Raw genomic sequence first — 16442 nt, forward strand, 5'->3', positions numbered from 1 at the left:
TGCAGTCAGATATCCTGACATGAAGTTTGCACCTCTGTCAGAAACAACCTCCTTAGGGAAGCCCACTCTGGAGAACACTCCAACTAGGGCCCTTGCCACTACAGGTGCTGTAGTGGTCCTAAGTGGAATAGCTTCAGGATACCTGGTGGCATGGTCCACCACCACCAGTATAAACTTGTGCCCTGATGCTGTCTGGGGTTCCATTGGACCAACAATGTCAATCCCCACTCTTTCAAAGGGAACCCCCACCACAGGTAGTGGTATGAGGGGGGCCTTTGTTGTGCCACCTGACTTACCACTGGCTTGGCAAGTGACACAGGAGCGACAAAACTCCTTGGTATTCTCATTCATGTGAGGCCAGTGAAAGTGTGAGACAAGCCTGTCCCAAGTCTTTGTCTGGCCTAAGTGACCTGCAAGGGGAATCTCATGGGCCAAGGTGAGAAGGAAACCCCTCTGAGACAAGGGGATGACCAGCCTCCTGGTTGCACCAGGCTTGGGGTCTCTTGACTCAGAGTACAGGAGTCCATCTTCCCAGTATACCCTGTGGGCACCTGTGGCATTCCCTGCAGCCTCAGCAGCAGCCTGCTGTCTGAGGGGTTCAAGGGAAGGGCAGTCTAACTGTGCCTTCCCCAGGTCTTCTCTGGAGGGTCCCCCTGAGCCCAGAAACTCAACTTGATCAAGTTCAAGCTCTTTAGGCTCAGTTTCCCTCAGCTCTCTCAGATCAGCCTCCTCAGAGACTTGATCCTCAACCTGGGGCAAGGGGGAAGGCAATGCCTTAACCCTTACTGCTCTTCTTCTTGGAAGGTGTCTGGTCCATCATTTCAGGATCCAGCACCTGTTCAGTGGGGCATCTTCTGGCCTGTGACCTAGTCACAGCAAGCACATGTGCTGGCAAGCCTAACATTTCCATTTGAGTCCTCTGCTCCACTTCTGACCATAGTGATGACTCCAAATCATTGCCCAACAAACAATCAACTGGGAGGTCTGAACTGACTACAACTTTCTTTTGTCCCTTCACTCCACCCCAGGAGAAAGCCACAATTGCCACACTATGACTAGTAGTGACATTGCTGGCATTGGTCACCAGGAAATCAGTACCTGGCATGATCTGTCCAGGGTCCACAAAGTTAGGTGTCACCATGGTGACACTGGCACAAGTGTCCCTATAGGCCTGAGCCATTTTGCCATTAATCAAAGGCGTCTGCCTGTATTTGCCCAAAGTATTGGGACTTATCTCAGGGGATATATCCATATCCCCTGTACAGACAAGGACAGCCTGAGTGAGTGTGCCAACTAAGTTGTCAGACCCCTCAGTTCCCAAGGTTAACCCAACTAATGCCTTGGGAGGTACACTACCACTACTGACTGTACAAGGGGGTGCAGTTGCCTTAGGGGCTGTAGTGGCAGGAGTTTGTCCTCCTCTTTTGGTGCACCCACTAAACCAGTGAGATTAACTTTTGCAGTACTGGCACCACCTTTTTGACTGGCCTTCTTGAGTCTTCTTCTTCTGGGAAGCCTGACCCCCACCCTCTTTGGTTTGTTGGGGACCTGGTGAAGACTTCTGGTCATTTTGTTCACTCTTTGCATTACCCTTCTGGTCTGCTTTCTTCTGACCACCCTGGTTCTGGTTCTGCTTGATCCTTGTCCTGACCCATTTGTCTGCCTTCTTTCCCAATTCTTGGGGAGAGGTCAGATCTGAATCAACAAGGTGCTGGTGCAACAACTGGTTCTGACAATTGTTTAAAATTTGTTCTCTCATCATAAGATTATACAATCCTGTGTAATCTGTAACCTTGCTACCCAGCAACCAGCCCTCCAAAGCCTTAGTGGCACTATCCACAAAGTCAGACCAGTCCTGAGACTGAGTTTTCTGGGTGTCTCTGAACAGCAACCTGTACTGCTCAGTGGTTAAACCAAACCCATCAATCAGTGCATTTTTCAGGACCTGGTAATCATTAGCATCCTCCACTCTTGTAGTGAGGAGCTTATCTCTACCTTTACCATCAAAGGAGAGCCACAGTATAGCTGCCCACTGACTTCGGGGAATGCACTGCACAGTGCAGGCCCTCTCCAAAGCAGCCATCCATTTCTGGATATCATCCCCTTGCTTAAAGGGGGGCACTATCTTAGTCAGGTGTTTAGTATCTAAACCCTTCTCTCTATCTCTTGGGAGATTGCTGCCACCAGTGGGAGCTAGCCCACTCATCTGCTGCTCTCTAGCAAAAGCAAGGTTTTCTTTGGCCAGGGCAAGTTCTTCCCTCTCAATCCTCAGAGCAGCCTGTCTCATTCTAGCTTCATGCTCTATTCTCTGAGGGGAAGTCACTCTCCTCTGTGGAGAGTTTCTCCTCCTCTGGGAAGAGGCATTAGAGTGCAGAGATCTATTGGAGTCCCTAGAAAGAGATCTATCTCTCCTAACTCCAAGGTTAGGCCCACTTCCGGTCAGTACTGGGGGGCCCCCAGATCCTAGCCCAAGTAAGTCTAAGTTGGCCCTGGTTAGCCTTCTGACTACCTCAAGACCTTTGTCTACCTCATCCCCAGAGAGTTCCTCTTGATCCTCCTCCTCAACTGCAGTAGCAGTGTTGGGGAGGTCTGGATCCCCAGAGGTTCCCTCTAAGGCTGGCATATTCTCATGTAACTGAGAAATCTTTCTGGCATCATATGTCTCTAAGAGACCTATCAGAAAGGGAATGGTGGGGTTAGACCCCTGCTTCAGTTTCCTGGAGGTACAGACTTGTCTCATCTCCTGAAAACTGAGAGCTGCATATCTTGAAGTGACCTGTGGAGGGTCAACACTGACCAGGGGAGTCTCAGTAGATTCTCCCTGGGTAGACATGCTTTTCTAGTGAGGTGTAAGTGGTGCACTTACCTACACTATATGTTTGCCTACTGATCCCTTGCTAGAGTTGTAGTTTAGGGTGTGCTAGGCCCTAGGAGCTACAACAGCTGGTTCAGTAGAACTCAGAGTATTCTAAGCTAAGTTATATGTACCTTTAGTACTTATGTGATCTTTCACAAGATATTCTTAGGATATGTGTGGTACAACAACAGCAAGCTCAAATCCCACCGCTGCCACCAATGTGAGAAGTTGGCCTGATGTGCAGTGTTCACTATTCTAGTGATCACTATATATCAGTCCAAACAACCCTTATTGATGATTGGTTGTAAGTCAACCTTATAGACCAGCTATCCTAGTAGCATGGATACGAGCAGTCTAAGGCTAAGACTCTAGAGGGCGTGTTAAGCCAGCTGTTTTACCATCACATTACCCCTTGAACACCCAGTGAAAGGACACCGCACAAGTGTTATGAAAATAAACAATGTATTTATTAGAATCACAACAACCCTGTACTCTTTATGAGGACAGGGTGCTAAGCACACAACAAAACTCTTACGAAAATACTTAAGTTAGCACGGTATACACAAATGCCCGAGGGGCACGAAAAACCATATACTTTAAAAGTGGAATGCGAAATTACTAGCAGGTAAGTACAGTACTAATAGGCTTTGGAATCGCTAGGACTTGACTATAGAATCGTTAGATTACTTCTAGGAGACCCAGGGGACTCGGGTGCAGAGTGTGCACTCTCACGCGGGATGCGGGACAAAGTCTATGGAACCTAGTAAAGTTAAAGTTAGTGTTTACGGGCGAGCCCGACCTGGTAGGAAGAAAACGACAGTGGATCCTGACCCTTGGATAGTGAGGCTATGCTGGGGCACCGGAATGCCGAAGTTACCTAGCCCAGGGGCTGCAGCTGCATAGGTCTCAAAAGACGTCGGGAATCCTCGTTGCCGGACCAGGAGCCTGGAAGAAAGATGCTGGCAGGCGACCAGTGAAGATAGTTCGAGTTGATCCAAGCCTGGATCTGGAAGATGGATGACACCTGAAAGCAGAGGGGACCAAGTTCGTGACTACTAGCCAGTAGTCAGTGGGCACCAGGAGGGCACCGGATGGCAGTCACCTCGACTAGGTGAGTGGGCGACGCTGGCTCTGCAGATCTCACAGACCCGGAGGCGTTGTCGGCGACCAGGATGGAGAGGCGAGCTGTCCCACGATGGATGAAGCTGTCGGCGTCGAAGTTACCCAGGATTGGGCAACAAGCCTTGGCTAATTCAAGCCCACGCGATGGACTCAAAATGGCGTCTTGAGTGGACCAGGAGGGTCCGGGGTGCTCCTCTTCGGAAAGGGAGCAAGGGCCAGTCTGGAGCAACCAGACCAGCAGCAGTGATGTCGTCGGGCGTCGTTCAGAAGGCCACAAGCCAACGGGCTAGTAGCCAAACAACGCGGTGAGCAGCAAAAAGCAGAAGGGCCCCACGCAGATCGTGGAGATGCTGGGAGGCTGCACTTCGGTGCTGGAGCTGCTCAGGGTCGGGGCTTCTCGGACCCCAAAGCACTCACCAGGGAATTACTCGGCGGGCTTGCTGTGCAGAAGTCGTGCAGTCTTGCAGATGGCCGGTCCCTCGAGGTTTCGTCGCACCCACGGTTCTCAGCTGGGCTGTAGAGGTGGGTAGAGGTCAGAGGTGCCAGGGAAGCCGGTTCTCGTCGAGCTGGGCAGTCGCATTCCGGAGGAAGGACTTGCAGCAGACCGCAGTGTTCTTTAGATGGTGCCTGCGGATGCAGGGTGACTACTCCTTAGTCACAAGGGAGAAATCTTAGGAAGAAGTCTTGAGTTCCTTTCGTAGAAAGTAGTTTCAGGATTCAAAGATGATCTGATTTGGAAGGGGGCCAGTCCCTACCTTTATCTGGGAAAAGGGGGCTGGCACGCGACTAAGTCCTGCCCTAGGGGTGGGACCAGGAGAGGGGTGGTTACACCCACTTCCTTGGCGGGCTTTTCCCCAGCACAGGGTCTGGAGTGTCCCTGGAACTGGTTCAAGCCAGCCTATGCACAGTGAGCACCGGGGTGCCACGTGCAGTCACCTTCCTCTGAAGCCCTGCCTACCTACAATACACAAAATCCTGTCTGGGACGGTGCTGGCACCGCCCCTGGCAGGAAACCCTTTGTCCTTATCTCCTGCTCTGGGAGGACTCCCAGCAGCAGGAGGGCAGACTTGTGTCTCGGTGGCAGCATCCATTTTGTGGATGCTAAGGCTCTGTCTGACTTTAACCGGGGTTAGGGGTTACATACATGTCGTGTCCCTCTAGAAGGGTGGAATGCTAACCCCGTCGCCAGAATTGGCGAGGGGTTAGTATTCCAATTCGTATGACACCTTACTCGACATGTTTTGATAAAGCGATACCAGAGTTGGCATATAACCGCGAGGATTATAATGCACTTAAGAGTATATGGTATGCGATATCATGGAAACGGCTAAGGGATGGATCCCGAAAGCCGCAGACAGGCTCAGCTCATGCCAGAGCACCATCTCACACGATTCCAAGCACTCTGCCTTCAGGATTGTTAAGGCCTGCCATAGGAGTGACTGATAGGAGATCTGTGTGTCCATTTTAGGGTTAGATATAGGTATACTATATCTAAAGCAAAGGGTGAGTACACCACCTTGCCCCAGCTGTCGTGCAGCCAGTTGTGTCAGTTTAGTTAGTCAGCCCAGGGGTGGCATAATACATGCTTCAGCCCCTGGGAGACTTCTGGGTACACCTCAGCCCTGGGTACAGGGACTTGGAGAGGGCCCAGTGCCAATTCAGTACCTGAGTACAATTTGGATAGAGAGAACAGCTAGGCTGTGGGTCTGATTAGCAGGCCCACAGCCAGGGAAAGTCGTAAACCAGTGCAGCAAAAAGCAAAAATCTGGGTGATCATAGGATTGCAGACCCTACTCTCCTACAGTATGTCTTTATTGAAGCAAAGACAGAAGAATAGAAAGGTGCAGTTTTAAGAGTTTTAGAGCGATATTTACCTAGACTGGTGTGAAAACCAACCCTGGCCACGGGTCAGTCAAGGACAGGAAAACCCTCAAGGGAGGATAACCCTCAATGGGACAGCAGGTGCAGAAAGGACACCCCAGGACAGGACAGGAAAATCAGATTAGGATCAGGACAGGACCACCAGGATACGACCAGCACCCGCAGTTTGGAAGCAACGCCAGCGCTCCACCCTCTCTGCAGCTATCGATCAGGACCCCGATTGGGTCAGCGAATTCCCCAGCAAAGTGCTCCGCCAGCACTTAAGGTTCAGTAAAACCTTCAGAGTCTATGGTCAATTCGGACAGAGTGCTCCGCAGCACCTCTGTATCAAGTCACCTATTGAGTGCGTTGGGTCAGTGACAGGTCAGCTATTCAGACAAGTCTGACAAATTCCCTAGGTGAACCTAGGCTAGATATACTGTTTTGGGACAGTGTACCACCCCCCAAATGTTGCAAAGTGTCAGAATCCCCAATTTTGATTGGTCCTAAGGTAGGATTTGGTTAACACACCAATCAGAACAGACTATTGTAAGACCTATTTTGCATTGCAAGGTACCGCCTACCAAGATTGGGGTTCCCATGAGAAGTCGCACGGAATACAATAGGAAAGTATACAAATGTATCGAGTAAAGAACATTTTCAGTTTCATAGCTGGGTGAAGGTGCATCTTCCCAGGCACACATTGGCTGCGTTCCTTCTCTTGGCGCTTTGTCAAAGGCACCTCGCTACTTCTGGTCCTGCGCAGTACCGCGCTTCAAGATGGCCTCAAAACCCTCATCACTCCTCCGTACCGATGATACATGAAAAGTAAGCGAAAACAAATTAAAACATAGAAATAAATGAATGTATTACATCTCATGTTTTTGGACTTCAGGTTTCTTATCATAAAAATATACTATGCATTTATGGGTAAGTGCAACAGACAAAATCACAAGAGCAGCGGGGTAAGCTTCACCTCGTTACTAGTAAGCGCGGCCATTTTATGGCTATTACGCATGCGCACCCTTTCCCTCCAAAATGTGACTGCGTCACGTCACGTGATTATGCCTAACGCATGCGCAGAATCAAAATGCAAACAGCGGCCATTTTAAAGTACGAGAGTTATTCGTATTAGTGAAACACATAGGCAAGCTTCTCTAATATACATGTATTATAAAAATAAAGAGATTAGTAATACATACAATTTATTTATGGTGTTACAACAGATTCGAGGTTCATGACTAGAGCAAGTCGCGATGCGAAACCTTGCTCTATCACAGCCACCAAATGCACGAGTGGTAGATACATCCATCAGTACTCAGCCCGTACTTCCAGCAGTGGAGTCATCCAGAGATAGACCTGTTCGCCACAAGGGAAAACGCAAAATGCCAAAGCTTTGCCGCCAGGTTCCCTCACCCACAGTCGCAGGGCAATGAGATATGGATGCACTGGTCATGCAGATTTGCGTACGCTTTTCCCCCAGCACCTCTCATACCGCTGGTGGCACGAAAGCTAAAGCAACACTCGATGACACTCATCCTGGTTGCTCCAACGTGGGCGCGCCACCCATGGTACACCACGTTTCTAGAACTCTCCGTGGTACCGCATCAAAGGCTGCACCTCACACCCAGACTTTTGACGCAGAGCCATGGCGACATTCAGCACCCAGTTCCGCAACAGCTCAACCTGGCGATCTGGCTCCTGAGGTCTTAGAATTTGGCTACCTCAACTAACCTCCCGACTGCATGGATATCCTACGGGAGGCAAGAAAGCCCACCACCAGAGCATGCTATGCAGCCAAATGGAAGCGGTTTGTCATTTACTGTGCAGAACACAACATCGACCCGCTTGATGCATCTACTTACAACATAATTTGTTATTTGTTACATCTTTACAAATGCAATCTGGCGTACGCTTCCATTCGGATACACTTATCCGCCATAGCGGCTTATCTCCAAAACAGGCAGCATCTATCAGTTTTCAGAGTACCTGCCATTAAAGCCTTTCTAGAAGGACTGAAACGGGGTCATTCCTCCCAGGACCCCGCCAGCTCCTGTATGGAACCTTAATGTGGTCCTCACCAGACTGATGGGTCCACCCTTTGAGCCTCTACATTCATGCGAGATTCAGTTCTTGACATGGAAAGTAGCTTTCCTGATAGCCATTACGTCACTGCGACGTGTAAGTGAGCTCCAGGCGCTCACCGTACAAGAGCCATTCATACAGGTTCACTCCAACAGGGTGGTGCTGCGCACTAACCCTAAATTTCTTCCTAAAGTGGTTTCACAGTTCCATGTCAATCAGACTATTGAACTGCCTGTGTTCTTTCAAAATCCAGAGACAGTGGCTGAAAGAATGCTCCACACTCTTGACGTTAAGCGAGCTTTAATGTACTACATTGATAGGACCAAAGATTTTAGGAAGACAAAACAACTCTTTGTTGCCTTTTCTGCCCAACACAAGGGCAACCCCATTTCCAAAGCAGGTATAGCCAGGTGGATCGTTAAGTGTATTGAAATCTGCTATCAAAAGGCTAAGCGCACTTTAACGATCCCCCCAAGAGCCCACTCCACCCGCAAGTTGGGGGCCTCCATGGCTTTCCTTGGTAATATTCCTTTGGAAGACATTTGTAGAGCAGCCACATGGTCTACACCACACACATTTACTAAACATTACTGTGTAGATGTGCACTCCAAGCAGCAAGCAGCTGTAGGGCAGGCTGTTCTTAAAACACTTTTTCAGACTTCTGCAGCTGGCACAGGCGGCCGCCGTTAATGGAGGGACTGCTATGTATTCTATGCAATAGATATGAATTCAGCAGCCCACATGCCTCGAACTGAATATGCTACTTACCAGTATGCATCTGTTCTTGGCATGTAGGGCTGCTAACATTCATATCGCCCGCCCTCCTCCCCGGCGCCTGTAGCGGCTGCAGCACTTACACTTACTCTTAGCATGGCCATCGCTTGCACTGTTACACTCCATCTTTGCCACAATGGCTAAAAACAATCTGGGGATGGAGTCGATGCCCATGCGCACTGTAGTCCAGGGGAGGAGCCACCTATCTCGTGATACTTCGAAGACTCTTCCAGGACAACAATGTGCAATCATCCGGACCCAACACTAGGCGGCGATCTATGCTATAGATATGAATGTCAGCAGCCCTACATGCCAAGAACAGATGCATACTGGTAAGTAGCATATTCATTCTTCTCCTGTTTTGCAGTTTTCTTTTCTGTGCGGGGCTCCCTAAGAGACCACTCCACTCCAGGTCTGTGACTCTCTTCACCTGCACTCTGCAGTGCACTCTTTAGTGTTCACTCCACCTTTCCTTCATTCCCTGGCTGTCTTCCAATCTTCCCTTTGTCCGCCCACCTGTCATTATATTTAAACAAGCATCTGCAATGCAATAGGTCTCGCATTCATGTGAGTTCGAGCTATTGACGTCGTAAATGACGCCTTTTACCCATGCGTTTTCTTGTGTGGAGTGGATGTATGTAGCTAGGTTGTTTTGGCTAACTCACTCCGATATGTAATTGACAGTGGTCGAGCAAAAGACAACTTTGTACTTGGAAGAGCAGTCTACCTGCATCTGGCATGGGCTGGGGCTTAGTCTTTAGGGGCTGTCCTATTGAGTATGATCAGCATTGTGCAAGCCAACTATTGTTTAACTTTGCTGATCATATTTACAATCTCCCGATTTCGCAAGGGGCCTTCCAACTAGTATAAATAACTTGAATAAACTTTATAAAACATGCATTGAACATCTGCCAAACAGTGGACAGATTTGCCAAATATTTGTATGCTCTTTTCCCACTGGAATGCTGCTTCCTTGCAAATAGTTGCAATAAGCTCTCCTTATCAGACTTTATGATCTGAGAGAAGTCGGGCTTGGCCGCCAGCATATGGTGCGAAGAAACGTGTATGTGATTGAGTGCGTGTGGTAGTTGCCTGCTTGGAGTTTGTGTCACTCAGTGAGAGGGCGCGAGGCGGAAACACAAAAATTGACAGCAGACTTCGGTCTCTCCTTAGTAGTTTGGCAAATACAAGAGAGAACATCCCCATGCCCCTTTGTATGAGAAACAGTTGTACTGACAGCTGCTGCTTTCCATGGAGCTGCCGTCTTCCAGTTCCGAAGGCCACTGGAGAGGGAAGGGAGAGGGGTTGTTGTTGGATAAAAAGTCTTACGGCCGTTATAGGCTGTCTCTCATTGGAAAAAAAAGGTGCACAGCTGCTATAGTAAAAGCGTTTCACGCTTGCAAAATAAAGAAACAATACATTAAAAAGGCGCAAGTTCAGAATATTATAAAGGCGCCCAGCACAAATAGTAAAAGTGTGCCGCACGTGCAAAATAAATAATGCATAGAAAAAGGGACAAGTCCTGAAGAAAATAAAGGCACACAGCTACTATAGTAACAGTGTGCTGCACAGCCAAATTAAAAACAAACGTAGTTGAAAAGGTGCAAGTTGGGCCTATCGGTAATAGAAATGTAAAAGCAGGTGCCGTGCTGAAACGATTGCGTGGCGGCTGGAGGCAAAGCAGGGACACTTGCAGGAAAGCACTTTGTGCCTGCAGAAGGGGAAATCATTATAGAAAATAGTGCTTACAGACTAAATAGGATGCACTTTGTAACAAAACTAGCAAAAAGTCCAGTCCTCCTGGGAGGTTACAAATGCAGATAAAGCGGTACTAAGGAGGGGCTACCATCCCAATTCATGAATCAGAATCCAGCATTTAGAAATAGTAACAGGTGCCAATTGAGAAAATTGGCGGAGCTTCAAGTCCATACACGAACGCCGCGCAGAACAGCGCATGCGCTGCCCAGGCTCTAACCTAAAAATGTTTGTAATTCAGCATCTTTTTGTTTGAAATGGCGGGAATACATGCGCTGGGGGGTTGAAGGAGCACAAACCTTTTCTAATACCTACTTTTCCCACTAAAGTGTTCATCTATCAGTCTGTCCTACGCCACATATTCCACTTCGATGCAGATCTTTGTATTAAATACTCTATTCTAAGTGCCTTTCCTCTCTGTCTTGTCAACATTGCAGATGGCAGCAGCATGCCAGATCACGTCAGCCTCAATGCAGGATTGTTACAATTTTACAAGGTGACGAAGAGCGACGCGGGAAACTACACCTGTATTGCTTCCAACAGCCTGCAAGGGGAGATCCGGTCCATGGTCCAGCTAACGGTGGCAGGTATGTTTCGGGGGATCTTCCGTCTGCACTAGTGTCACACTGAAAGAAAAGCAGACTGTATGAGATGCAGGTACCCATCTCATAAGGGCTGTCGTCTTTGCACCCGGAAGCAAAGTCAAGCGGCATGTGTGGGTGCTTGAGGTGTTTTGGGACAATTCCAAGTACTTACAGCGGGTTGAACCTGTGGGACTTTGTAAGAACTGGGCTGTGGTTGGTATGTTCTCTCCAGGGACCACTGTGCTGTGGTTTTGTTTGAGGCATTTTCTAGCCACAGTACTTAAGTGAGAGCTACAATATATGCTAGATTAAAGGTCTGGATTCAATGTGGTACTTCTTATAGATTTTTAAATAAATTTACCTTGTGTGCATGTGTTTTTTGTTTTCCTCCTTTTGTTAGTATCTGTCCCAACACTTCTCTCCCCTGTAACTTTAATTCTTGTAATATGTTCATTTGTTTGTTGTAGTTTACATCACCTTTAAGTTGGAACCAGAAAATACGACTGTGTATCAAGGACACATGGCCGTGCTACACTGCCAGGCTGCTGGGGACCCCACACCCCAGATTCAGTGGAAGGGGAAAGATAGGCTGCTCGATTCTGGTAAATTTGGTCCCAGGTAAGAAACCACTTGCCCCAGCGTAGATCACCTGCATCCTCAATGTTGGTCATGGCGGATGTTCAAGTTCAAGTTCAAGTTCGGGCATTTGTATAGCGCACTACTCACCCAGAAGGTCTCAAGGCGCTAGGGGAGGGGTAGATTATTTGTCGAATAGCCAGGTTTTGAGCTCTTTTCTGAAGGAGATGTGGTTCTGAGTGAGGCGGAGGTGGGTGGGGAGTGAGTTCCAGGTCTTGGCAGCCAGGAAGGAGAAGGATCTGCCACCCATGGTGGATTTCCGGATGCGCGGGACTGCGGCGAGGGCTTGATTGGACGATCTTAGTTGACGGGTGGGTTTGTAGGACAGTCGAGTGTTGAGGCATTCGGGTCCTAGATTGTAGAGGGCCTTGTGTGCGTGGGTAAGAAGGCGGAAAGTAATTCTTTTGCTGACGGGAAGCCAGTGGAGGTCTTTTAGATGTCCGGTGATGTGATCTTGGCGCGGGATGTCTAGTATGAGTCTAGCTGATGCGTTTTGGATGCGTTGGAGTTTTTTCTGTAATTTTGTTGTGATTCCGGCGTAAAGTGTGTTGCCATAATCCAGTCGACTCGTGACCAAAGCGTGGGTGACAGTCTTTCTTGTTTCGAGGGGATCCAGCGGAAGATCTTTTTGAGGATGCGAAGTACGTTGAAGCAGGAGGATGAGACAGCGTTGACTTGTCTGGACATCGAGAGAGAGGAGTCTAGGATGAAGCCAAGGTTACGTGCATGGTCTGTGGGTGTGGGTGCTGTGCCCAGAGCGGAAGGCCACCAAGAGTCGTCCCAAGTTGAGGGGGAGGATCCTAGGATGAGCACCTCCGTTTTGTCTGAGTTGAGTTTTAGGCGGCTCTGTTTCATCCATTCGGCTACTTCTTTCATGCCTTCGTGAAGATTGGTTTTGGCGGTGTTGGGATCTTTGGTGAGGGAAAGGATCAGCTGGGTGTCATCGGCGTAGGAGATTATGTTAAGGTTGTGATGACGCGCGATGGAGGCGAGAGGACTCATGTAGACGTTGAAGAGGGTGGGGCTGAGTGAGGATCCTTGAGGTACGCCACAGATGACTTCAGTGGCCTCTGAGTTGAATGGGGGAAGTCGGACTCTTTGAGTTCTCCCAGCGAGGAATGAGATGATCCAGTCCAAGGCTTTTCCTTGTATGCCGATGTTGCTGAGGCGTTGTATAAGGGTGCTGTGACAGACTGTGTCGAAAGCGGCGGAAAGATCGAGTAGGATGAGGGCCACTGTTTCTCCGTTGTCCAGGAGTGATCTGATGTCGTCGGTCGCTGCAATGAGGGCGGTTTCGGTGCTGTGTTTGGCTCGAAACCCGGATTGAGATGGATCAAGGGAGTTGTTGTATTCAAGGAAGGCGGCGAGCTGGTTGTTGACTGCTTTCTCTATGACTTTGGCCGGGAATGGGAGGAGGGATATGGGGCGGTAGTTTTTAAGTTCAGAAGGGTCAGCTGTGGGTTTCTTCAGAAGGGCGCTGAGTTCGGCGTGTTTCCAGCTTTCTGGGAAGGTGGCGGAGTTGAAAGAGCAGTTGATGACATCGTGGAGGTGGGGTGCAATGATGGAGTCAGCTTTGTTGAAGATGTGGTGTGGGCAGGGGTCAGAAGGCGAGCCAGAGTGGATAGAGTTCATGAGGCGAATGGTGTCTTCAGTGGTGATTGGGTTCCAGGCGTTGAGGTTGTTAGTTGGTGGAGTGGGATCTAAAGGTGGAGGAGAGGGTTGATCGCTGGGAGAATTCTCGAAGCTGTTGTGGATGTCTGCGATCTTGTTGTAGAAAAAGGAGGATAATGCGTCGCAGAGGTCTTGGGAGGGGGTGATGTCGTTGGATGCTGCGGAGGGGTTGGTGAATTCTTTGACGATGTTGAAGAGTTCCTTGCTGTTATGAGTGTTGTTGTCGAGACGATCCTTGAATGCTGATTTCTTGGCTGATCGGATCAGTTGGTGGTGTTTGCGGGTGGCTGACTTGAGGGAGGTCATGTTGTCTGAAGTTGGGTTTTTTCTCCATATCTTCTCCAGGTTGCGGCATAGTTTCTTGGATTTTTTAAGTTCATCATTGAACCAGGGGGCCTTTTTGCTGTCTGATTTCATCTGGTGCATTTTCGGGGGTGCTAATTCGTCAGCACTGTGGGTAATCCATTGTTTGAGGTCGGTGGCCGCTTGGTCTGGGTCCATTGAGAGGGTGGGAGGGTTTTGGTTGAGTGAAGTGAGGAGTTGGTCGGTGGTGATTTTGTTCCAGTTTCTTCGAGGGATGGGTTGTGGGTCAGGGAGCTTTTGTAGCTAAAGTGAACACAGTTGTGGTCCGACCAGTGGAGGGCTGTGGTGTGATCGAAGGAGATGTGTTCACTGGAGGTGAAGATCGGGTCGAGCGTATGTCCGGCTATATGGGTGGGGGTGTCAACAAGTTGTTTGAGTCCGAGATTGGCCAGGTTGTCCAGAAGGGTGGTGGTGTTGCAGTCGTGTTTGTTTTCAAGGTGGTAATTGAGGTCTCCTAGAAGAATATAGTTTTTGGAGGCGAGGGCGTGTGGGCTGATGAAGTCCGTGATGACATCGCTGAATAGAGTGCGGGTGCCTGGAGGCCTGTAGATGAGGGTGCCTCTAAGTGTGGTCCTGGGGTCGGTGTGGATCTGAAAGTGGAGATGTTCGGCGGTTGCAAGGTTGTCGTCGGAGCTGGTTGTGATTTTGATGTTGTTTCTGTGGATGATGGCGATGCCTCCTCCAGTTTGATTGATGCGGTCTTTTCGGATAATCTTGTAGGCGTCCGGTATGGCTATGGCGATGTCGGGTGCTGATGATGTGTTCATCCATGTTTCTGTGAGGAAGGCGATGTCAGGTGACGTTGTGTCGATTAGGGCCCAGAGTTCTGTTGCGTGTCTGTGGACCGAGCGGGTGTTGAGCAAGATGCACTTAAGGTGGTTGGAGTCGGAGGTATGTGTAGGGGGGGTGGAGTTGGTGAGAGTCCTGGAGCAGTTGAACTTGCAGGAGAGGCAGGCGAATGGGCCGTGGGTGCGTCCTGGGATAGCTACGCAGCACTCTAGTGAGCGACCGGGGTTGAGGGAGCGGAGAGTTGCGGCATCATATGTGACTCTAGTGGGTAGGGTATGGCGAGGACCAGGGGGTCTGGCGCTGGGCGCGGTCCAGGCGCGGACGGGCGTAGACGGGCTTACCTTTGGCGCACCTTCGGCGCGGCCGCAGCGCGTGGACGCTGCACGCAAATCCATCTGACATATATGGATAGGGGGAGGGGCGAGGGAGAGTCAGCTGGTAGGCGGGCGGGCTGTGGAGGAGGTGCTCCGAGGCAACAACAACAAAGATGGCGGCCCGAGAGTAAACTCGAGGTAGGCAGGGTCAACAAATGCACATCAAAGGCTGCACAATAATTAGGCAATGCGGCGTGCAGTACAGTTAAACACAATACAATGGAAATACAAATAATGCGGGCTTCAAACACAGCGCAGCGTTAATTATAGTGAAAGCGATGCAAATGGTAAATTTCAGTACATAGAGGCACTCGCGCTATAGCGCTATGCAGTAATGAGGCGCTATGCAGGTTGTAGCAATGCGCGAATAGGAGGCAGGGAGCGCGGGTACAATACCAGGCAGGAGCTGTTGTGAGGGAGCGACCGCTTCTGAAAGCGCCAGAGGGGTCTGAGAACTCTTTGAGTAACTGTTTACGCTTCATTTAGACGCCATCACCTCTTCTCGCACACATCTCTGTTTCTGTATTTAGTTGCTTGCAGTGCTGTTTGATACACTGGGCTTCTGTCTGCATGAGCTGGTCAGTAAACCATCGTATTTCAGTCTGTGTGACGTTATATATTCTCTCGATCGCTCTCCTTTAACAACTGGTTGTGAATCGCCTGTGGTGGCAGCAGGGCCAGAAAAGCTTCTAACGAAGAAAACTGACACTTTTTAATAATTTGAAACCATCCATGTGTGTCCATCTCTTGTATATGAGCACCCTTTTTAGGTCTCGCCTGGCGTTACAGCGTGCATGCCCTGCTTTCGCTATGCGAGGGCTTCTTGGAATCAATACGGATTCCAAAGTTTTCAGAGGCGGACTTGAAGCCCCGCCCATCTTTTTCATACGCTGGTGCCATCCTCCATGCTAAACGCTGGCACACACTGATTGAAAAGGAGGCTTCTTAGTCACTCCTTGTTAACCCCCTGTCCACTTTTGAACCCGCCCACTGGGATTGTATCTCACTTGTGGCGTTACACACTGTCCTTCATGAGCTGCTACGCACTATATTTTTCGCACTACGCCGACAGCTTGTTTAAAATGTGCCTCGGCGTGCTCCTGTTGCCACCTCCCTCGGGCCAAGCCTAGTTATTCAGTGCGCTTCTGGACTCTGCTTGTAATATTCATCGCGCCGATTTTTTTGGTCCAGTATCGTCCCCCTCGGTCTATGCTCACCCTCCCTCTCTTAGCAATTAATGCCTGCTCTGAGGCATCGACACCAGACACACCGACAGTGTGAATCAGTAAAGATGTCTGCTTTCTAGTGTGTCTCGAGACCTTAGTTGCTCCGTTTCTGTTTGCACGGCTTCTGCAGGGTTGTGAATGAGATTGGCACCTCAGCCAGGCTCACTTGAGACGCTTCTCTCTACGGTGTATGAACAGTTTTTTTTCTCGGCCTGCTCCAAGGCATCAACACCAGACACACCGAGTGTGAATCCGTAAACATGTCGGTGTTCTAGTGTGTCTTGAGACCTTAGTTGCTCCGTTTCTGTTTGCACAGCTTCTGTAGGGTTGTGAATGTGATTGGCAC

At 49.5% G+C, this 16442-nt stretch overlaps 1 protein-coding gene across 1 annotated transcript in view; it reads left to right on the forward strand.

Moving 5' to 3' along the window:
- The window catches only part of PTK7 (protein tyrosine kinase 7 (inactive)), a 428597-nt gene that overhangs the window by 270163 nt on the left and 141992 nt on the right, over positions 1 to 16442 (forward strand). Inside the window, exons 11-12 of the mRNA XM_078647273.1 lie at positions 10891 to 11040; positions 11505 to 11655. Coding sequence (XP_078503399.1) covers positions 10891 to 11040; positions 11505 to 11655 — 301 coding nt within the window. The remainder of the gene's footprint in view (positions 1 to 10890; positions 11041 to 11504; positions 11656 to 16442) is intronic.

Source organism: Lissotriton helveticus, chromosome 6 (assembly GCF_964261635.1).
Source record: "Lissotriton helveticus chromosome 6, aLisHel1.1, whole genome shotgun sequence".
Classification (NCBI taxonomy): Eukaryota; Metazoa; Chordata; class Amphibia; order Caudata; family Salamandridae; genus Lissotriton; species Lissotriton helveticus.